The sequence below is a fragment of the Microchirus variegatus genome (genome assembly GCF_963457635.1).
Source record: "Microchirus variegatus genome assembly, chromosome: 11".
In the NCBI taxonomy this organism is placed as follows: Eukaryota; Metazoa; Chordata; class Actinopteri; order Pleuronectiformes; family Soleidae; genus Microchirus; species Microchirus variegatus.
In genome coordinates this window covers 10,133,920-10,157,565 of record NC_139812.1, presented here as the reverse complement: position 1 = coordinate 10,157,565, position 23,646 = coordinate 10,133,920, and the positions used below count along the sequence as shown (strand labels likewise).

The following is a 23,646-nucleotide window of genomic DNA, read 5'->3' as shown; positions in this document are numbered from 1 at the left end:
GATTTTTAACTGATTTACAGTTCGGCGTTGTTCAGTTTCATTCTGATGACTCTTTCCAGTCACGAAACTGTCTGACCAAATCAGAGACCGGCAGTCTGTTGACGTCACATTTTAGTATCTGTTGAGCTCGAACCTCACCAGAGCAGGTACTAAAAGAAGCACCAGGTACCAGATACTATCACTAATGGAAAAACAACAACAAAAAACCAGAGTCATGCTAGAACTGTATAGTGAAAAAGCAATCGTAAGTCTGTCTATTGTGGGCTATTGTAAAAACATGGTGATCCAAAATGGCAGAATTCATTGAACTGACCCGGTCCCTAATATAAGAGGCTCATTCTGAGGTTGTAAAAAATAACAATTCAGACCACCAAGTAATTATACACTTAATAAAATATAAGTATAATTCCTTTATTTTCAATTTCTGCCGAATAAAAAAGATTTCACCAACATTTTACACTGTGTTTTTAGTAGTGTGTCAGCATTTGGAACCTTTTCTGTAAATATTCAGTGTTTTGCAGGTGGTGGAGTCTGAGTGGAAAATGTGGTAATTATGTGTCATTTTGTGTGAAAACATTGAACAATAATCCACAGTTTGCTTCACACAGATAGACAGACTCCTGTTTGACTGTCTGTGTGGAGAGTTTTCACCCTTGTTTGGAACAGAGAATGAAATAACGTGATTATAAAGCCAGAGGTGGCAAGTAATGAATTGCATCAAGTAGTTTTTTTTTGTGTACTTCTACTTTATAAAGTCCTTTCTTTTCGCTACAGTTTAAATCACATCTGTTATTGAGTAAAGAAAAGATGGCCTGGATTTAAATTCACAGGAAACCTTGTCAGTGAATCATGAGGACAGGTGAATTGGCACTCATTTTGTGACCTTTGACCCATGATGACTGATACATGAAGTGTTCACATATTTTATTTCGCTAGCACTTTCATTTGTAAAGGTTTGCCTTTAAGTCCATGGTCTCAAACTTGCGGCCCGCAGGCCACATGCAGCCCCAAATCAATTGCATGTGGCCCGCTGATTATTATCAACCTATAATGAGTTTAGAGCTGAAACGATTCATCGATTATTAATCGATTACTCATTTAATCGTCAACTATTTTGATAATCACTTTAAATCATTTTTCATGATTAAAACAAGATTTCTGATTGTTTTAGCTTCTTAAAGGTACAATATGTAGTATTTATGGGTTTATATAACCCAAAATCTACTTTTTTATACATATTATGTGCTCCTGCATTGTCTAGTCGCTGTATAATAGTTTTTGTTTCATTTTCGTAGTGTTTCAAAAAGTCATGTAAAATAACATGGTCGCGGACCGCGGTTGCATAGCCACTGTTAGCAGCGAGACGCCATGTTTCTACCGGAGCCTGTAAGGACAAACGCGAGAGAACAAATCAAGCGTCTCTTTACATGTAGCGGAAGTCCAGCCTCCACTCTCTCCGCTTCGTCTGCTACGGCCGCGGTAGCTCGCCCTCTCCCTCACCTCACGAACCTCATCTGCTGACACGGAGAAAGACAACGAGGACGACATTTGACCAGCTGCGGATACAGTAGCGCTCAGGGAAGGGAGGGGGTGAGCAGAGCAGCAGTTCTTTGTTGTAAATTTCAGCCTCTCCTCTAGATGGCACTATAAACTACTTATTTCCCCTTTAAATGTGAATATTTTCTTTGTTTCTTTGCTCAACATAACAAAAAAATCAGTAAACAGTAAATCATTTTGGTTTGTGGACAAAACGAGACATTCAAGAACATCATCATTTCCAGGTTTGACAAACACTGATCAATGTTTTGGACCAAACGATTAATTGAGAAAGTAATCAACAGATTAATCGATTATGAAAATAATAATTTGTTGCAGCTCTTGGTGAGTTATTGCTGTATGTTTTTTATTGCTATGTTAAAGTTGCATCATAAATACGTTTATATTGCCAACTTTTTGTTCGTTCCACAATCACTTTTAATGCGAAATAATTATGTGAAATATCATCATAAATATTATTATTTACATGTCTTTTTCTCAAAGAAAAGTTTTTGTTTGACTTCACCGACCCCTTACTAACCAAACTAGACACTCAGTGGGCCCCAGGTCATTCGAGTTTGAGACCCCTGCTTTAAAGGCGCCATATGTAAGAACGTGGCCAAAAAAACGGTTATTACACTAAAATTCAAAATACCGAGGTCTTTAAGGTTTCGTTTTTCTCCGCCATTGTAGCTCAGATGTAACTGGCAACCTGTGGTTGCTCGGCAGCTGAGACTCTACTAACTGTAATGATTTGTAGACGGCGGTAGGTGGCGCCACATGCCGAAACATGATTTGCAGTCCGCAAAAGATTTATTACATAATGCACCTTTAAAGGTGCATTATGTAATAAATCTAAAGCAACTGGCCATAAAATCCTCCTAATATGTCACAGAGACTCAGGAATAATGTTCATATAACAAACTGAACTCACCAACAGTACAGAAAAAATATTTGCATTAAAAAAAATATTTTGCAGACTGCAAATCATGTTTATGTTTTGAAATCATGTTTTGGCATGTGGCGCCACCTACCGCCATCTACCAATCATTGCAGTCAGTAGAGTCTCAGATGCCGAGCAACCACGGGTTGCCAGTTACGTCAGAAAACCAAACCTAAAAGACCTTGGTATTTTGAATTTGAATGTAGTAACCGTTTTTGGCCACATTCTTACATATGGCGCCTTTAAGTAAAAATGTGAGACTTGTGTTCCCTTGTCCTTTTTGCACTACATAAGAAAGAACATCAACCTTGTTATTGAAGTAACTAAATAAAGAAAAGCTACTTTATGAGTACATTTTTTAGACCTGTTCTTTTTACTTGAACCTAAGTTAGTACTTTTACTTGAGTAGAATATGTCCGTACTGTTTCCCCCTCTGCAGAAAGCGCAGTGATCGCTTGCCTTGCTCTGACTTTCTGGTTGTAATATGACACAGTAGAACGACACAGGGGCTGGGCTTGAACTCACTCCGCTTCTACTGGACAAGCCCAACCCTTCAGGTTCTCAAACAGGTTACATTGCTCACACGGGTGTGGCTCTTTATTTGGTATCAACACGCCAAAAATCCACAGAGAGTCTCTGCGCGAAGACGCACACGATCCCTCCAAAAAAACAAAAAAAAAAACACCTCACGGAGTAGACGCGAACAGCCGGCGATCGTCAGCAGCTCGAATCCTCTCCTCCGTCTCCTTCATTCCGCTCCACGCACTGTGATCATGTTTCGCTGTGGGATCGCTTACCCTCGGTGCAGGTGGATCGTGCCCCTGCTGCTGCTCTTCGCCATTATTTTTGACATTATCGCCATCGCCGCCACCTCGGGATGGGTCGAGGACGAGGACGCGAAGTCTCACTACGCCAGTATGTGGGACCAGTGCCGGGGCAGGAACGACCAGTGGGACTGCAAGACTCTCATGGACTACGGTGAGTGTCGTGGCCGCCCCGGGGTGGGCTTTTATTTTTGCGCTGCGTATACGAAACAACACGCGAGTAATGGCTCCGTAAGAGAAAGAGACATAATGGAGAGAAACAGTCGATTAAACACAGCTTCGTGATCAGCTGTTTGTCTCAGTGTGAGCTGAAATCCAACACTCACAGTTTAACTTGAAGGTGTTTGTCCCCTGACAACAGCTCCAAACTACACAGGAGCAGAGGAACAGGGCCTTTAGTTCACTCACACTCAGTCAGACTCTGGTGAACTTTGCTCTTCACTATTACAATCACCAGCCTGGACAATAAAAGAGTGCTTATACAGGTGGTTTAGGCCATAAAAAGGTTTTTTTCCTTATACTTTCTGCCTCATATTGTGTCAACTGTAAGGATGTTATTATAACAATGTTTATTATTATTATTTTATAACTACACAGTTTTCTTCTGACCCATGTTGACTGATACATGAAATGTGTACATATTTTATTGCACTAGCACTTTCATTTGTAAAGGTTTGCCTTTAAGTCAGTGGTCTTAAACTTGCGGCCCGCGGGCCACATGCGGCCCCCAAATCAATTGCATGTGGCCCGTCGATTAATATCAACTTAGAATGAGTTTAGAGCTGAAACAATTCATCGATTATTAATCGATTACTCAATTAATCGTCGACTATTTTGATAATCAGTTTGTAGCTTTTTTCATGATTAAAACAATGATTTCTGATTGTTTTAGCTTCAAACTGAATCATTTTGGTTTGTGTACAAAACGAGACATTCAAGAACATCATAATTTCCAAGTTTGACAAACACTGATCAACGTTTTTTTTTTACATTTTCTGACATTTTCTGGACCAAACCATACGTCGATTATTCAAGAAAATAATCGACAGATTAATCGATTACGTAAATAATCATTTGTTGCAGCTCTGGGTGAGTTATTGCTGTATGTTTTTTATTGCTATGTTAAATTTGCATCAAAAATATTGCCAGCTTTTTGTTCATTCCATATGAAAACAATCACTTTTAATGCTTTTTAAAATCACTTTTAAAAATGCCCTTTTCTTCTACTTTCTACCTCATATTGTGTCAACTGTTAGATTGTTATTATAATAATAATAATGATCATTATTATTATTTTATAACTACACAGTTTTCTTCTGTATATTCCCCTTTTCCACTTCCTGTAGTGTGCGCTATAAAGTCCATAATCAAAAAGATATGAATCAAAAAGAACAAACCCCTACTGATACATTTCCCCCATAGTCTGGTTTTATTATACTAAACTAAAAATTCATCAATCTGACTGACTGATAAACTGGAATAAATTGCTGTGAAACAGACCGTGGCAGTGTTTTTGCACGCAACACTGAAATATATATATATTTTTTTGTTTGTTTTTGACAGGCAGGGAAGCATGGGTATGTTTTATTGCAACCACAACTACTTAAAAAAACACACACAAATAAAGTCATGAATCACAGGGAATTAACAGGTAATCATAAATAAAAAAAAGAGACATAAGAGAGGATTAGAAACCCCACGGGTGAAAATGGCTGAATATGTGTTAGACGTTCATTTTGTCAACATAATCTTATCAGCAAGTCCTACAGCTGTTTCATGTCAGAATGGCTGCCACTGACAAAGACACAACAGTTGTCATTAGACATTGAAAACTTCACTCTTTACTTTTACCGGTGACTTTGTTGAGTCCATGTTACAGGTCAGTGGTGTCAATTCTTCTGGAGAGGTGTTGATTAAAACTCTTAGAGTATGACACAATCTTCACAGTATCAGTAAATATTTTAGAGCGACTGTTTATGGCTGTGTGAAGCCTCTGCGAGTGCTATATTAACCTTCAAACCCAATGAAGTGCAGCCCAGGAACAGAATATGCAAAAGGTTTAAGTTGTTTTCCCGGGCAAAAATGGCAAATAATTGATGGTTCTGGGTTCTTGTTAGGGCTGAACGATTAATCGAAATGTTGGGCAATGAGGCACACTATTTCTGAAAGCCAAAATGTGATTTTAAAATGAAATATTGTCCTGATTTATTCTACAGACTGAAGAGAACACCTTTGTTTCTTCACACAGTAATCATTTAAAATGTGATTTTCCTCGTCACGGATTTTGAAACAAAACAAGAAACATCTAGCGAGAAGTATTCTTTGGAATTACTGTGACTAATCCATAGCTGCAGCCTTGTTGCGACGTTCACCATGTTTGGGTCAGGATTACAACACACAAAATCCTCAAATGTAAGATCACGCGACTCATCCTTTCAAGATGTAAATGCATACGGGATTGTTGACAACACTGTTTCAGTTGTTTTGCAAAGTACCAATCTATCCTCTTTCGTGTCATTTCCATTTCAATATGTTTAGGTTTTTGAATTTTCTTGGTGTGATTACATCAACGTGGGTTTGAGAAGGATTAATTAAGTCTGTTAAGTTTGATCCTGAGGACAACACGGTTCAGGTTTGAAGTTTGAAGGGCTTGGTTCTTTCTGCTGTTTTGGTCTCAGCAGGATTGAAGGAGCTTAAAAGAAAAAAAAGACAATGGCAACTTCCAAAAGAATGTTGTCTGGATTTGTGAAAGATTTTTGCCCTCTCACTCCCCTGAGAGTTCCTGTATGACGACTCTGGCCTAAATACTTGAAGGGGATTTGTTCTAAAAAAGTGAGGAAACAAACCAGATTGGCAGAATTGAGTGTGTGTGTGTGTGTGTGTGTGTGTGTGTGTGTGTGTGTGTGTGTGTGTGTGTGTGTGTGTGTGTGTGTGTGTGTGTGTGTGTGTGTGTGTGTGTGTGTGTGTGTGTGTGTGTGTGTGTGTGTGTGTGTGTGTGCGTGCGTGTGTGTGGACACAGCATGTAGTGAATATTGGCATCAGACCAAACAGACTCCCTGTCATGAAGACTGCTCCAGATGGAAAAGCTGTTTTACTGAACAATACGAATAAAACATGTTTCGGCAAGAGTGTGTCATCGAGGAAAAACACGTGGAAAGTAGATAATGACAGGATAAATATGAGTCATTGCGCCAGGATATGGTGAAATTACGTAACACACCAGTTACGGCAAAGTAACTATATATTTAAATCACTCCATTGGGTTACTAGCACCTTTAACAGAAAGAAAGCATGTGTTTTACATTGAAATAAGGTCACAAATTATAGTGCAATTAAAAAGATTTAAAAAAGCAAATTATCAATAAAAAAAGAAGAGATAATAATACAGAAAACGCAGTAAGAACAAAATGTAACACGGCAGATAAGTAAGTAAATCAGGTACAGTTGACATATTTCATTACCAAGGCTACAATAAACCATTATTTTCATCAGTACTTATTATTATTTAGTGAAGTGTCATTTTCTGCAGTTCAAAGTGGCTCCATTATTCCAAAAAATCCATTGTGATAATATGCATTTATTTTTATTTTAGGAAAACAAAAACAACATTATTGGCTCACAGCATTTCTCGGTTCAACTGACCACTGGTTATTTTTCATGTAGCCATTTTTTTTTTTGCGTTACAGATTTCATTGAAACCATTCTGTTCTGTTTTCTAACTGTGGTTCTATATCAAAACATCTCATATTTATTTTGCTTAAAAGATTATTTAAATTATGGAATGAAAATCAAATACGTGGTTCGTCTAAGTGACACATGGCAACATAGGAGACTTTTACTCGCCCCTGCTACCACTGAACCTCTGAATTCCAGTAACCATAGTTGTGTTCATATTTATGTTGTTCAGTAGCCTCAAGTAAGAACAGTGTGTGTTCTGAAATAAAACACAGTGTCTCCAGTGTCTGCACGATGAGCAGGTGTTTCATTTTATCCCCTGCTGCCTGTGCGAAAGACATTTTATACAAAGTTTTATGAATATTATCCTGGCCTGTAGGACATACAGTATATATATATACATATATATAGATACACATTTCTGTCAGGCTGCAGCCTAATCCCAATGGTGTTGATCAGGACAGGAAAACAGATGTTGGACAGACCGACAGGGTGTGAAGTAAGAGTAATCAGGAAAGGCAGCTTGTGTGCTCACCTGTGACTCACAGGAACACACCCAATGGTTACGAGACGTTATTTTCCCAGCACAGTTTCACAGTCTAAAATGGGCTTTGTGCAGCTACAGGAAGACAGACATGCTCTGACTTCCATTCCATTTGGACGTTTTTAAACAAAGCATTATCTCAGAACTTAACCCTGAACAGTCCATGCCTAACCCTATGACCTAACCACAATTCAAATCTTCGCCCTAAACTTAACCAGTGGCTCAGAAATTAGATTCTGCTTGATTAGGATCAGGTTTTGGTCTCCAAACACACATACACACACGCTTGTGAGGACACTCATAGACATAATACATTCACTATAGCCCTTTACCCTAACCTTAACCATCACAATTCTAGCCGTAACCCAAAACTATGTCTTAACGCCCCAAAAAGCCCTTTTAAAAAGTCAACCAGGCAAAATGTCCTCACTTTGCCAAACTGTCCTCACGCTGTGGGTTTTATACAATGTTTGGTCCTCACAGAGCTACAGATATAAGAACACACACACACATACCAACACCTCTAACCTTAAGAGCCCTGACCTAAATTTTAACCAAATTAAACAAACGCTGACCTCTTTGAAAACATAAGGACCAGCATATGAAGACTATACTGAAAAGAAAACCATCACATTCAGAGGATTCCCATCTTTATCTCCAGTTTACGATCCCCAACACACATCTGTAAAAGATTTAAGAATGTTTTTAAACTTCACTGCAGCACAGATGGTGATATAAAGTGCAACGCTAATTATGTTCAGCTTGTACATTTTGTTTTCATGTCCCCCCTCATATTTTAAACAGAAATAATTCCTAAGTACCTAAAGTGATATTTTTAAAATTGATTTCTACAGTTATACGATTGTATTTTTGAGGCTTAAGTTGTGGGAAAGTGTTCCAGAGTGGCTGATATGACTGGTATGTTACACTGCTGGACAATCTAATCAGTGAGAGGGAAGAATAAAACAAACTGTGATAGTGTCTGGCAGTTTTCATTACTCTCATATTACATGGATCATTTCATTCCCCTTTCAAAACCCTTTAAAGTATTTTTTTTTTTACAAATCACGTACGCCACCCTCACTGCATTTCAAACCAGTAGCAGTAGGTTTTTGATCGTGTTGAAACAAATCTTTTTTATCGATTACTCTAGATTATTATGCGGTAAAAAGAAAAGGATTGAACCAGTCGAACTAGTCCGTGTGCATGTGTCTTGACTCACACTCACACACTCACACACTCCCAGACTCACACAGGTATGAATAATTTAGGGGCGTTGGCTGATCCAGTAACAGTGAGTGTGACTGCAACAAAATGCATCACAGTGTTCTTGGCTGTTGTCGTATAAAAGTGTCCTCACACACTCGTGCAGATACATGTTTGTAAAAAATAAATAAAAAAGAAAGTGGCACCTGCTTATTGAGGTGAAATATAACGCGTAGGAAGTCTTTCTTTGTATGTCAGTCCCTGAGAGCTGCTTGTGAAACCTTCTCATAACTCACTCGGAGAGTTTTCAGAGCCATGAGCCGTGACCTTTTACCAGAGACCATTATTATAAGCAGTGAAAGCCACTTTACTTCCAGCAGCGACATCAAGCATTATACATCTGCAGGAGTTTTCATCTGCAGCGCCGCACTCTCGATGGTACATGTTTGTTTGAGTGTAATCACAGAACCCAAAGAGTGACAGAGAGCAAAAGTGTTGTGAAGGGTGTGTCTGGTATGTGCGTCGAGTCGAAGACTCTCTCATTCGATGTCAGATTGAACCTCATTGCACTTGTGGAATGTGCTGTTATGAGTCTATGCTGTGGTGAGGAGAGAGACACAGAGACTCACAAAGAGAGAAAGGAAGGTTATTAAGGCTGCAAAATGGCCTCAGGGCATGTACATGCATTGCACAATACATGTCGACTTTACACTTAGAATCAAACACAAACACCTCAAAGTTGACATCATTTAACAGCAGTTTAGCCCTTAGAACACAGAGCATTTAGGCTGTAAGCAATATTTAAGTTTTTCAGCACAACCTAGACAATGTGATGAAATTTCCTTTTCCATTTTCACCAACTACACTCTTTGAAATAAAAGTGCTAAGTAGAACCATATAAGGTTCTTCGGCTTATAAAAAGGTTCCACCTGGAACCCTCCAAAAGGGTTTTTAAAACCTTTTAAAACCCTTTATTCAGGAAAGGGGTTTTAAAGGTTTCTCGGCATCAAAATGGTTCTTACTGGAGCCATTAGTGTTACCAAGAACCCTTGAAAAGCACCTTCTTCGGGAAAGGGTTTATCAGAAGCAAATGGTTCCAGGTAGAACCTCAGCCCTTGTAGAAGGACCCTTTTGGAACCCTTATTTCTAAGAGTTTAAATAAACGCACCTGTGCAAAAAGCACTCAAAATGTTTAAATTGGATTGAATTTGTGAAATTTGGAAATACGGGGCAGTTCAAGGTTTGCCTGGCTCGTTTCTATGAAGGAAAATGACTGAAATTCAGTCTATTTTTTTATAATTTTATTCACTTAATATCGCTACTAAAGATGTGATTTTTAAAATGAATGATAACTATGACTAAAAAAAACTTTTTTTAAAAAGCCTGAGTAGTTAAACATATGAAAAACACACACCCCCAAGATGTCCATATAAGGAGTTGTGTATTATTCCCAAGGGCCTGCAGCAAAGATCCAGGCCACATGAACTCTAAGGATTAAATATAAGGGCAAAAAGAAATGCTACGATAATTATGTGAATTGAAATATTGAAAATTAAATAGTTAAAGTTAAATAAAATAAAATTTGAGTTAACATCTCCGTTGAGGTTTTTTAGGCGTTATCATGGATGAAACATTTACATGGAAATGTCATTTATGGTGTCTAAAAAAGTGTTGAACAAAGCCAAGTGAGTGACAATGTTGTACTATTCACTCATATTGCTGTTATTGTGTAGAAGTAATACACTGCCCCTGTTTTTATCGCAGTTAGAATCGCTCATAAAGTCGAGTTTAGAGAACATACCAGCAGATTATTAAGTCAGGGTTATTGAAACCTAAAGAGATAATAGAACAGCAGATATTATGAGTTATGGCCAAAGCCAGAAACAAAGAGAGGCCAGAGAACATAAATAAAAAATAATTTAAAAAGTTGCTCTGACCACTTTAAAACAAATCTGTGTTTCTGTTTCTGTTGTCAGTGTAAAACCTGAATGATTTAAAGGGTTCTACAAATATTTTTTCTGTTTTCAACATGATAAAGAGACAATATGCACTTGTAACTATTTCATTTGTGTTGATCTTTAGTTTTATGGGTTATTGTAGTTTTATGTTGTACGGGTCAGGCCTCTAACTGCTCTTTTCCAATCATGAAAAGTGTCGAAAAATTGAAACGTGTTCATGAATTCATGTATCGATTTTCACATATTCACATTGCACTTTAATGAAAGGAAGAAATAAATAAATAAATCACATCTGAAACATGCCCTGTGTAGTACTGCATATTTTAAAAGAATAATAATGATCAATAAAACATCAAGTTTAGCTTCTCGGCTCTTAATAAATTCTGCAGATACTTCTCATATTTCTCCCCTCACAGATCCAGCAGCCTTGTCCAGTGAGAAGCAAAACTCGAAAGGCGAAATGAAAAAAAAAAGAAAAAAGATCTAATATTGCTCACTGCAGCACTTGCTGCTGCTGCACAAACACAGACCTTCATATTCTCCTGCTGTTTCTCTCACTATTTCTTAAGTTTGACTACAAGGTTTTTTATATTGAGTTCATTCGAATGTCATCAGAGGCAGGAAGTAAAAGCAAAGCTAATTAAGTAAACGAACGCAGACCGCAAGTGATGACTTAACTGTGTCGATTGTTAACGTGTGCGTTTGTTTTGTGTTAAAACTCCAGCTTGGGCCAAAGCAGTGGCTGCGCTCATGATCATCGGCCTCCTCATCCTCATCGTCGCCTTCATCATCTCCTGCGTGGCTCTGTGCTGCACACTCAACATCCAACTCCTGCCCTTCATCGGCGTGCTGTTGATTGTTGTTGGTAAGACGCGCGCACACACACACACACACACACACACACACACACACACACACACACACACACACACACACACAAACACACACTGAATCAAGTGAAGCGTGTTGGCACTGAGAATCACCCGGTGTCACTTACACACATACACAAGAAATTGACTATTGAAGATAACAGTTTTTCCAACTTTAATCCTTTTTTCGTTTGCCACAAGTAGACAAATCATTTTTTTTTTTTTCAAACTCACTGAGTTGCAGAGAAAAAAAATCATTAGCCCCTTTTTTCCACCACAGGAACTTTTTTACCCAGGATTTCGAAAAACCGTTCCAAAGAAATTACTTTCCCTCGACCCTCGAACTTTCACCCAAAGAAGTACCTGCTCACGACTATAGGGACTTTTCAGATTAGCAGGAACTCTAGAGGGGCGGGGCTGTTTGCTGATGAACTAGTAGGAAAACAAGGCATTAGAGAGAAAGGCTGTGGATAAAGAAGAAAGTGTGTCAGAGGTTTTCAACAGGGAGGTTGGGTTTTGGTGTGACGTTACCACGGGAACCCGTTGGCTTTGTCTTGTCGACCGTTTGACTCACCGCGGAAAGGCTGAGAACATGGGACAGAGCCAGACGCTGAGACACAAACACATGAAATCATGCAGCTTTTCAGGGCCAGTGACAGGTGGATACTGGCCGCTCGTAACTCACGGACGCTGCGATGTGTCTGTGACTGAGCCTGTTTTCAATGTGCTGGAGGGGAGTCACCTCAAGCTGCTCTCGCTGCAGAAAGAATTTAGCACTCGGCTCCCATAAGTGACTCATGTATCGCTCAGAGTCCTGAAAGAAATAGAGATTAGAAAAGAAAAATAAGTGTGGAAGTACACGCACAGGGTTGCTCTGTGGCGCTTTCATCTCAGCAGCACTGCAGTGAATAAAAATGATACCTAGTCTTTGATCTGTTGAGTATAGATGTGTGTAGTATGCAGCCTGTCCAAACTTGTTGGGAGAAGAAGAAGCAAATGTGTATCAGCAGCAATCATAGGAAAAAAGTTGTATTCTTAGAAATTATTCGGTGAAGAAAAACTTTGAACTGTGGATGTGCATTACACCTCTCAGTGTACACTCACTCATCTTCTACGGCTTTAGCCTCCACATGAGGGTCATGCTGGGGCGCTGGACTGTTGGGTTCAGATCACCAGTCTATGTCAGAAATTATTAGACGGAAAATAAAACCAGGACCACTGCATCAAAGTTAGATGATGTTTACGCTGGATGAAATATTCAAACCCAAGACTCAGTAGACAATTTCAGCTTCAATAGGCTTCAAACTCGGCTGGTGAGTTATTAAGACTAAGATTTAACTGGCAGATCAAGTGATAATGAGGATAATTCTTATTTGCAGAGCCACATTAGAGTCCAACATTTGAAATGAATTCATTTATATAGCACTTTACAATATCTGCAAGGTACTCAATGTACTTCACATTAAAAAAGATGAGTGCTGTGCAATAGGTTAACGCATGACACGTTTCCATGACGACTGACCAGTAAAAGACATGACGTCATGAGTCCAGGCACCGTTTACCAGTTAGCTCCGTTAGCTGCATTAGCTCCTTTTAGTGCCGTTAGCGCACCTACAGTCGAACTGGAGCGGTCTTTTTATTCAACGAAAAGAGCAGTGCTTCAAATAACCAGCGTACCTGTGTACTGCGTATATGTATGCCTCTCTTTTTAAAGTTTAGCGTTACTTTACAGACTCATTTTAACAATCCGGAGTCATGTAAATATGACGTCACGTGCGTCTTTTTCCGGTCAGTCGTCATGGAAATGCGTTGTGCGTTAACGTGCGCTGACGCCGTTAAACACCGTTGACGCGTTAACGTTTGACAGCACTAAAAAAGAAAGAATAAAGAAATCATATAAATAAGTTAGCTGAAATAAAATACACAGTAAAACAGATAAGGAAAACCAACAAAATAAGAATCAAGAATCGGGGCAACCGGCCGCCGCCATCTTGTTTTAAGTAAATAAACTCTTGATTGGTTTACGAGTGCAGTACCTGTAGGAAGTATGTTTTTCATATAGGGGGAGCTGATTTTTCAGTTATGGTAATGCAAGGAACGTAAAGGCTAACTAATTTATATAGATGAGTTAGTGAGTTCATCAGTTAATCATAGCAGTAGTTTCTCTCCTGTTGAGTGAATGATGACTAACTCCAGTCCTCACAGGTGTTTCTGTTGAAACCAAACCTGCCCTGATTGATTCATAAGTGGCATTGTGTTGTTGATGAAGCATCCATATTCTCCGCCTGCCCACAGTTAAATGATGCCAGCGTCACACCTTTCTCTGGAATAACCGTGCATGAGTCTCGACAAGGCAGTGATCAGTGCCAGCGTTGTCTAACTGACGGATCGTGATGTTGAGCCGTTGTGACTCTTACACGTTCGTGCTGAGATATTTACACACCCTGCTGTTAGTGTCAGTGTAATCATTCACCAACTATGATAAAGAGGTTTGGTTTGAAATCAGTTTCTCCTCCATGGTAAAGCCATATTTAACCATACTGTGCTTAATGCCAGATGAATCTTACTCCACTATTGTGATTTATTTCAATTTTTTTTTATTATATATACAGGAAAGATCCTTGCAAGGAAATAAAATTTGATTTTTTTAAATTTATTTTTTAAAGAAAGACAACACATATACATACAAGCTCACAAAATAAAAATAATAAAATAAAATACAATTATAAAACAATCAATACAGAAAAAGTGCTACGAGAAGCATGAACAGTCTGTGTACAGTGTGTCTTAGTGTCTTAAATGCATAAATGGAGACCAGTCGGTCTAGTTTGAGTATTCTCTGGAGATTGTTCCATTTGTCAGGTGCGTAAAATGAGAATGCAGTTTCGACTCCATTTTTGTACGTGAGACAGACAGTTTTATGTAACTCTGTGAGCGTGTGTGATGAAGGTTTTCAGTCGGCTGTGAGTTTATTACCACATGCTTTATAGATAAATAAGAGGCAGTGAAACTCTCTTCTGGTAGCAAGAGAACCAGCCCAGTAATCTTAGACATATGATATATGAAGTCTTCCTGTCTGCTGGTTGAAGATAACCTGGAAGTAAGAATATACTGAGTAGCCACCAGGTGGCGACTCTGCTTGTTGCAAAAGAAGTCCATTTGAATGGAAGCCTATGAGAAAGCAAACCTACTTCTCAGTTGGTTCATAACATCATTACACATGTTCCTGAGGATATTCTAGAAGATGTTCTAGTTCCAGGTCTTTTCCCAGACTAAAAAGACTAAATCCCCAATGATTGTGGCCTGGAATGATCGTGGAATGATGCACATTCAGTTGTGTTGTCACAGCTGTATGTTCAACCCAGCACTCAGCATGCCAATGGCACGCTCCCTCATGATTTGTGACATCTGTGGCATATTGACAAGTGACAAGTCCACATTTTGGTGTGCCCTTTTATTGACCAGACCATAAGGAGTGTCTGTGTACTGGTCACGCATATTGACCACCACTCTGCCATGCTCCATGACTCTTGTGAGTTGAAATACTCAATCTGAGATTGTAGTCAACAGGAGTGGCCAAGTGACACTGGACTACTGGGTTTGAGTATATTTGAGCCCTTTGGTGTTGAACTCTTAACCTAGAAACCTTCTCCTTAAGGTTTTAATTTGAAGTATCTCTTGGTCAGTCAGTATGTTTACAAAAACATACAGATACATGTCAATTTTAGAAGTGATTTTAGGGCCTAAACATTCATTCATTCATTCATTCATTTATCTTCTATTGCTTTATCCTCCACATGAGGATGGCGGGGAGCACTGGTGCCCAATCACAGCTGACATATGGTGAAAGGACAGGTTGTCAGTCCATCACAGAGACAAACCACAACATCTACTCTCACACTTATGGTCAATTTAGAGTTTCCACTCTGCTTAATCCCCAAATCTGTATGTTTTTAGACTGTGGGAAGAAACCGTAGAACCTGTAGGAAATCACACACACACACACGGGGAGAACATGCAAACTCCATTGTTCATTGTCCCTTGTTCTGACCGGTTCTTCTTGCTGCAAAGTCAAGAGTGCAAACCACTGCATCATAGAAAAAAGTCTAAGTCTCTAACTTTGTCCACCTGTCTGTCCTGTCTGCAGTGATTCTCCAGATCATCGCTCTAATCATCTATCCCGTCAAGTTCAACGAGCTGATCTTTGAAGGTCACTATTACTACACCTGGGCCTATGGCTTTGGCTGGGGCGCCACCATCCTCTGCATCGGCTGCGCCATCCTCTTCTGCTGCCTGCCCCGCTATGAGGACGAGCTGAGCGACCTGGCCAAGACCAAATACATCTACACGTCTGCTTAAAGGGTGAAATTCTGCACACCCCCACTTCAACTATAGCCATGTCCAGTTTTCCCCTCATGAGCTGGATTATTTTTTTTACACTGTACCATTTCACCAAAGATCCACAATGACTCTGTTCAGCTACATTTGGTGGGAAACGCGACCTCCACCATGCGAGGGTGAAGTCAGATTCTGAATGGAGGTGGACTGTGGTTTGGGGGGGGTTCACAAATGACTCGGTCGGCATCATAACTGATTTTTTACCATGGTATTTTTTCCACATTCTGTGTTGAGCAAAACTATATTCCTCACTTTAACTGTGCTTTTTACTTGTAACACTCAGTGAATACAACGTCACCCAAGTGCACTTAATCTGATGGATGTCATTAACTGTAAAGGTTAGTCGTATATATATATATATATATAGTCTTGATTTATCCGATTTGTTTTCGCAAACCTAGACTAAAATATCTGCACAGGAAGCGATATAAGTAATGAATCATCGTTTGTGCTGAGTGCTAAAACTAGATTGTGTTCTTGTGTGTGTGTCGTTTTTGTCTGAATTTTGCTGTGCATAAGGTAAGAAGGAAGCAGAGCTTTGGACGCAGATTTAACAGAACTGAAATGGAAATGTCATTTTAACAGTTGTGTTTGCACCATTTTATGCGTTTGTTCGATCGTTTTCATTTTGTATTCTTATTGACTTACCAGCAAATAGGTATAACTGTGGGAGTTTGTTGTGTTGTTGTTTTAATAACATTCTATGTGGGATGGTGGTTATGATGCAGAATAGGTGTTTGAAAGCTGCATTCTTTAGTTTTTGTTTTGACCCTGGAAGCATATTGAGCTGAGCTTGATGATCAGTCTTAGAAATTCCCTCTCAGTTTGTCCTCAAAGTTGTTTTAAATGTCACGTCTTACCCAATTACTGAAATATTCAAATTAGAACGGTCCAACTGAATGTGAGCTGCCTTGTCAAAATGTTGGTTTCAAGGGAACAAAGTCAGACACCCTTTTATTTTTTATTTTTTTTGCATCAGTGTGGTTGTATTTGGAGAAAACATTAAAGTATTTTTAATTATAAGTTCCTTTAGAAATAAAAAAAAAATCCAATCATGTTGTTTCCATAAGCGTTCAAGTTTTAATTCTTATTTAAATCATAATTGACACAATAATACCGAGGTATAAACTCTCACTGTGTGTGAGATTCCTCAGCGATGTGTTTTGCTGAGCTCTTGAGTTCTCTTGAACAAACTGGTCCGCCTGGTTTCACTCACTGGATCGTCAACAGTCGCACGTTCTTGCCCAAACAGGACCATGTCATGCTGTATTTCATGAATATTCAGAGAAAAGATCTATGTCTTATAATGAATAGTTGTAGGTCAAACTCCAACACTTATTCTCTATATGAGTCTCTATACGATTTTCGACAAGCATAAGATCAGATTCAGGAAAGTCTACACATGAAGAAACTCAAAACAATGAGGTGAAAATGTGAGTTGATCGACAGGCATGTTTCTTTTTGCAGCTACAGCTTCATGAAGACTGCTTTCACCCTTCAGTGACTTTCTGCTCTAGTATAAATTGATTAGTTTTGGTAGTCTGTATAGTTTAATTCAATAATAAAAAAAATTTTTTTGGAAAAGGGTGCTTTTATTTTGATTTATTTATTTGTCTGTTTTCAGAACACAGGGGCCATGTTTTCAATGGATGAAGTTGAATTATTTCTTTTGACATTTGAAGACGTCACCTTGGTTAGTGGGAAGTTAAAAAATAATAATCAGCATTTGTTAATATGAGGAGGAAAAAGGTCATAGTATGTTTGTGAATATATTATTTTAATTCGCCAAATAGCAGTAGGGAATAAAACAACCTAAAACCAAAATCTATGTAAGTTTGAGTTGCATTAAAACAATTGTTAGTAATGAGTGTGGCAAACCACATGTTATAATGAATAATACATTACATTAAACATACATTCAAGTGCCAGGTCGTAGCTATATCTTAATGTTGTGAGAGAGTTGGCTTTTTTAATACACTGTCCAAAGTGTAAGGGTTCAAAGACTTGTTGTTTCTTGTCGAGCATTTTCAGTATTCATGCACCAGAAGAGAGATGGCAGCTGCATTTTTTAACTGAGTTGAAGTTGTCAATATGAGGAGTGAAAAATAGATTAGAATAGAATATACTTTATTGCCATTGCAAAACACACATGTGTACAATGTGGCAAAATTTGGTTCCATCTATATTTAAGATGCTCAGCAATAGTGACACGAAGTAAAGTCAGTAAAATGTAAAATATGACAATATAAAGAATACATAGTATAAGTAAAACTAAGTTGCTGAGTGCAAGTTAGGTCAGGATTGGAGACAGTGAAGCAAATTAAAAAGCAAATATCCATCATGGAGATTTCAAAGGTGTTATAGTGTGTATATTTTTAAAAGCAGGTACAAATGACCAGATGGTGGTATGGTATAAAATCCTGTTCTGCTTGCAGGGCGAGATGCAGGTGTGTATGTTTCCTTGACTGCAATCTGGAAACAACTTTATGACCTTCATAAAAATCCTTTGGAAAATGTAAAATTAAGGTAAACCTGAAAAAATAAAAGCTTTCAGTTTGATCAGAGACAGAGTTTGATGGACTAACACAGGGTTTCTCACTCCTGGTCCTGAGGAGCCACCCATGTTTTAGGTGTTTCCTTGCTCCAACACACCTGATTCAAATAAATGGGTCATTATCAGGCTTCAGCAGAGCTTACTGATAAGCCGATCATTTGAATCAGGTGTGTTTGAGCAGGGAAACATCTAAAACATGGAGGACAGTGACTCCCCAGGACCAGGAGTGAGAAACCCTGGACTAACAAATACAACTAACTTCACTTTTATGAAAAGGAGCCAGGGTGAAAAAGGTGACCAGATTAAAAGCATTAAAGCATTAAAACTCTTCAGACACTTACTCTTAAGATTTTCCATTTTAAAAAATAAGTTTTTCACATACATTTAATTTCATATGGATAAATAAACATGAAGTTCAGGACGTGAGCAGTTTGTAAATGTTCAAGTCTGTGCACACAGAGACAATCCTAGTCCATGAACCACACACACACACACACACACACACACACACACACACACACACACACACACACACACACACACACACACACACACACACACACACACACACACACACACACACACACACACACACACACACACACACAGATCCACATTTGTGAGTCATAAATTATTGCTGGGGTGTTTGCACACACCCAGAGAGACACACCCTGGGACAAGCCTCACATTAGACTTTCCTCAGCATGTCTTGACGGTCCTGGGTTCTTTGTGAAAGTGGGTGGAGAGACAGAGAGAAGGGGAAAAGCAGTGGTAAGAGGAGGGGAAAATGACACGAGGGTAAGAAATACTGTGAGTGGGTGAGGAGGAGGAGGGAGCAGGTTTGATAATAGAAGAAAATAAAACAAGAACATGTTTGTCACTGGAGCAGGCAGAGGAAGAAATAAGAAATTAAAAGTATGCCTGTTAACACTTGTGACAATTCAACATTTTACAGTTTTTCAACAGTTATTATTCACATAATATGATTAATATTATTGATTAGTTTGACAAGAAATTCATGAAAATGAACGTATTCTCTATAATGACTGACAGAATATGAGTTATGGTTAGCTAAGTATTCAAAACCCTAATCTCACATCTTTTGAAAAGCTGGGTCCTGCAAATAAGATAATATATTTGTTATTTTGGTTCAAAACAGAGGGGTAATGTAATGTTACAGGTGTACAGGTAGTAAAGGTGATAAATAGGTAGTATAACAGTATAATATAGACAATATATATAGTGTGTTTAACCCTTATTAGTTCTCACGTGGCACACATCTGTGTCACAGGTGCACTCTTGGTCAATTGCAGTGGGAATAATGCACAACTCCTTATATGGTCGTCCTAGAGGTGTTTTCTTTATAGGTCACACCTTCAGACTTTAGAAAATGCACTTGTTCTTCTTATGTGTTGCTGAGTCAAAGTTATGATTCATTTTATAAAGCATTTTTTTTTTTTTTTTTTTTAGTGGGAGTGATAATTGTGCAAAAGTGACGATGTTTCTCCTATTTTTGTTCATAAAATTGAGCCAAGCCAACTTTGGAATGTGACGTATTTTCCAAATTTCACAAATTCAATCCTTTTTTTTTATTATAATTTTTTTTTATTCAGTACTTATTTTTAACTCTGGTGTGTTTATAAAGTTGGTAAAAATGGAAACAAAATTCATGTCATCAGAATGCCTATAGAATGTGCTGAAAAAAGCATAAGACACTATATTGCACATTCTAATAGCCTCTGTGTATACGTTTAAACATAGTAATAGTAAAAAAAAATAAAAATAAAAAAAGGTGTTCTAAGGGTTAAAACCCTGAATCCGACAAAGGAAAGCACCACATCTTTATTTAGTTTCAAAACAGGGGAAACTGTAATGCTACAGGAGCACAGAAAGTAAATAAGTGAGGGTGATATACAGTATAGTTCATAGTATACAATTATAGGAAAATATTGAATATTAGGTCTGAGTAAGAAAATACAGTAATATATACAAAATATATAAACTGTGTTAAACTTCAAATGTGTGTGTATTTCTGTCGCTCAACTAATCAGTTCATTTATGCAGCTGTAGTTGGACTTACTGTATGTCTGTTTGAAAATGATCTGTGATTCTACGTGAACGCCACAAGAGGTCAGGCTTTATCAATAAAAAAATGTCTCTTTCACACTCAACTCACATTTCTGTCTCTCTCTTTCTCTACCTATGTCTCTCTCTCTCTCTTCAGGTGAACTTGACCTTTGTCTGTTGAAACATCAGAACAAAAAGAGATTTTCTACAGTGCCTATTAAAACAACGTAAAGGTAAGAAGTGTCAGATGTCTCTTTCCCCTACACAGCGCTGTGTCAAGTGACTGTCAGTGGGGGTTGGTTTCGATCCGCCTGCTTGGTGCTTTCCACTGAGAAGAAGAGCCAGAAGAGCACTGAGCTTTTCCCCTCACCAGTTCTCCCCAGGGTTCTCCCCACTGTTCTGCCACCTCATACCGGGATCAGGGCCCCAAGGCTTTTGGGACACGATCTGGGTTCAGAAGTCACTGTGAGGGACTGGCCACGCCGTCAGAACACCCATGAATCATATGCATACATAGGTAAGTATGAGTCTTATACATTATGTAAATGACCTGGATTACCAGCAGATGTAAATGTTAGACCTGTACAAACATTGTTCTGTGCACAGAGAAGGAAATGTGTTGTGTATATCATATTCATGTCACCACAAGATTTTTTATTAATTTGAATATATGTAAAGTAAAATTCAGCTGTGAGTAGATATACACAGTGAGACTGTTGTTGTTGAGTACAGAGACATAATGCAGCATTGACAATGACCAGGTTACAAAGTCATGGCTGCTGATGTCATCCTTTATTTTACATTGACTCAGACTCAGCTCATGACTTCAAACTTCTGCTCTTCCTCATGATTAAATTGAGTAAAGTGGCACCGGCATGACTGAAGAGGAGCATCTCTGCATGACTCTCAGGCAGGAAATGCATATTAAATTAAAGTTGATTAAGTTATTATTTTTGTCAGGTTTTTTAAAGGTCCAGTGTGTGTAAGCTTTCCGTGAAATGATTTTCATTGTGCAGAAATGGAAGATTAAAAAAAAATCCCTCTGATGCTTCAATGCAGAGGTCTCCAACTCGTGGCCCGTGGGCCATTTACAGCCCCTCCCAGTCAGTTTCATGTGACCCAAAACTTTATAAAAGTTATATTGAGTTATTTACAGATTCATTTTGCACAATGCGTTTTTTTTTATATTGTGAACTACAGTATATATCATTCCATATCAAAAACAAACACTTTTCTTTTGAAACGCAGTGAAATGCTATCTAGAAAGTTATTTTTGGCCCTCCAGTTGATATCCTGTGGCCCACCACTTCATACCAAGTTAGAATTTGTATTTATTTCTGCATGTTTTTTCAGGCAAAGAGTCATAAAAAGATGAAATATCATCAAAAATATTGTTATTACAATATGTTTGATATAAAAAGTAGGACTTTTTGGGAAATTTACCACCCCCCTCCTGACCAGACTCAATGCTCAGTGGCCCTCAAGTTAGTAATTTGAGTTTGAGACACCTGTTTCAGTGTTTGAATTGTTGTTTGATTACAATAGTTACATCAGTCGAAGGTCTTCACTCTCAATTTAGTAGACAAATTAATCAGTTAGTGACTTTTAATGATAACTGAATGCAACTTCACTCACTAAATCCTAAACTCTACCATTTTAAGAACCATGTCATTGAAAGCACTTTGAGACATAATGTTTAAAGTCATTATTTCTGAAATTAAGTGTAGATGTACTCATATATATCTTTAATTTCTAAGTTTAAAAAAAGCTGGCATACAATTATGTGAACAATGTGAAATTATGTTCTCTTTAAAAACACAGTGGTGGAGGAACTAAAGACAAATAAAGGTTCGTAAAGAGTTCATAAACTTATTAGCATGACAAGCATTTGTTCCTTCTCATTTTGAACAGTGCATTATGTTTAACATTGATATACATGTTCTCCCTTGGTTGTAAAACAGTTTCCCGTTTGCTGATGACTGCGGTGTTTTGTGTTCACCACTTCCACAGGCAGCTAGTATCAGTCACCCTCACCTGTGACTCAACAAACATGTGACATGTGATTCAACAAAAAAAATCCTGTTAAAATCCTTACAGCGTTAAATCATCAGCATTATTGATTAGTGCCTCATCAGTAAATGACAACATCTAAACAGGTGGTTCTTTTTTTTTTAACATGTCTGAAGAGCTTAACACATGCTGAGCCACAGCTATTGATGAAATGTCTAAAGTTGGCATTGTATTTGTTTTATTTGACAGGGCGTGAATATTAAAAGGCATTGTGTAAGACAAGATGATTCTTTCTTTTTCTTTCTTTTTCTATGGCTTTTGGTTTCGTTAAGTTGAATCACCTGTTGTATAAAATAAACGACAATATAATTTGAGTTACTGTTTAAAACATGAGAAAGGTAGGAAATGAACTGGGGTTTCCAGTGTTTTGGATAGAACAAGGCGTCTTTCCTCAGGGAGGGGAAATGAAAATAGAAGTAGGGAGTGAATCAGCACAGGAGTATAAAGAATTCGGTTAGGTAACATCACTGACAACACATTAAAGTTTAATTAAAGTGATCATTAAAACATATTTCCACACTTTTAAATCATAATTAAACATTTGGTAGACAAATTAGTAGCATTAAAGTGAGTCTATATTACACAACGTGCTGTGGATTTCATGTGTAATATTCACTGGTCCCTGCAAACTGAATAACTTGAAAAACTGTTTCATGAACTCATAATCACTCACCAGTTTGACACAATACTGGGAATCACACTGAATAAACTCAACGTAACTTTGTATGTTCGTGCTGTCTAAATGTACCATGTCTGTCTGTGTGTCTGTCTGTCCCCTGTTCACACCACATGCGATAGTAAGTCACGTGGAACAGTTGGAACAGAAAGAGTTGTGACTGCTTTTCTGTTGTAGCTTTCACACACTGGTAAACCACACAAAACAGCTGGCGTACTTTGCCACATGACAGTGGCTTTTTGCTGCTAGTTTTCATGTACCCTGATCTGCCGCCCTCTGACATATGCTGTCACTTGGCGGCAAGTTTTTGTCTGTATGGGCATGAT

The 23,646-nt window shown here is 38.3% G+C and overlaps 1 protein-coding gene across 1 annotated transcript; it reads left to right on the top strand.

The window, feature by feature from the left end:
* Positions 1 to 3,073: 3,073 nt before the first annotated feature.
* perp (p53 apoptosis effector related to pmp22) lies at positions 3,074 to 17,484 on the top strand. The gene is made up of 3 exons (XM_083897263.1): positions 3,074 to 3,457; positions 11,411 to 11,551; positions 15,703 to 17,484. The coding sequence occupies exons 1-3, from the start codon at positions 3,253 to 3,255 to the stop codon at positions 15,912 to 15,914; spliced, it is 558 nt and encodes a 185-aa protein (XP_083753389.1). The 5' UTR covers positions 3,074 to 3,252; the 3' UTR covers positions 15,915 to 17,484.
* Positions 17,485 to 23,646: the final 6,162 nt, after the last annotated feature.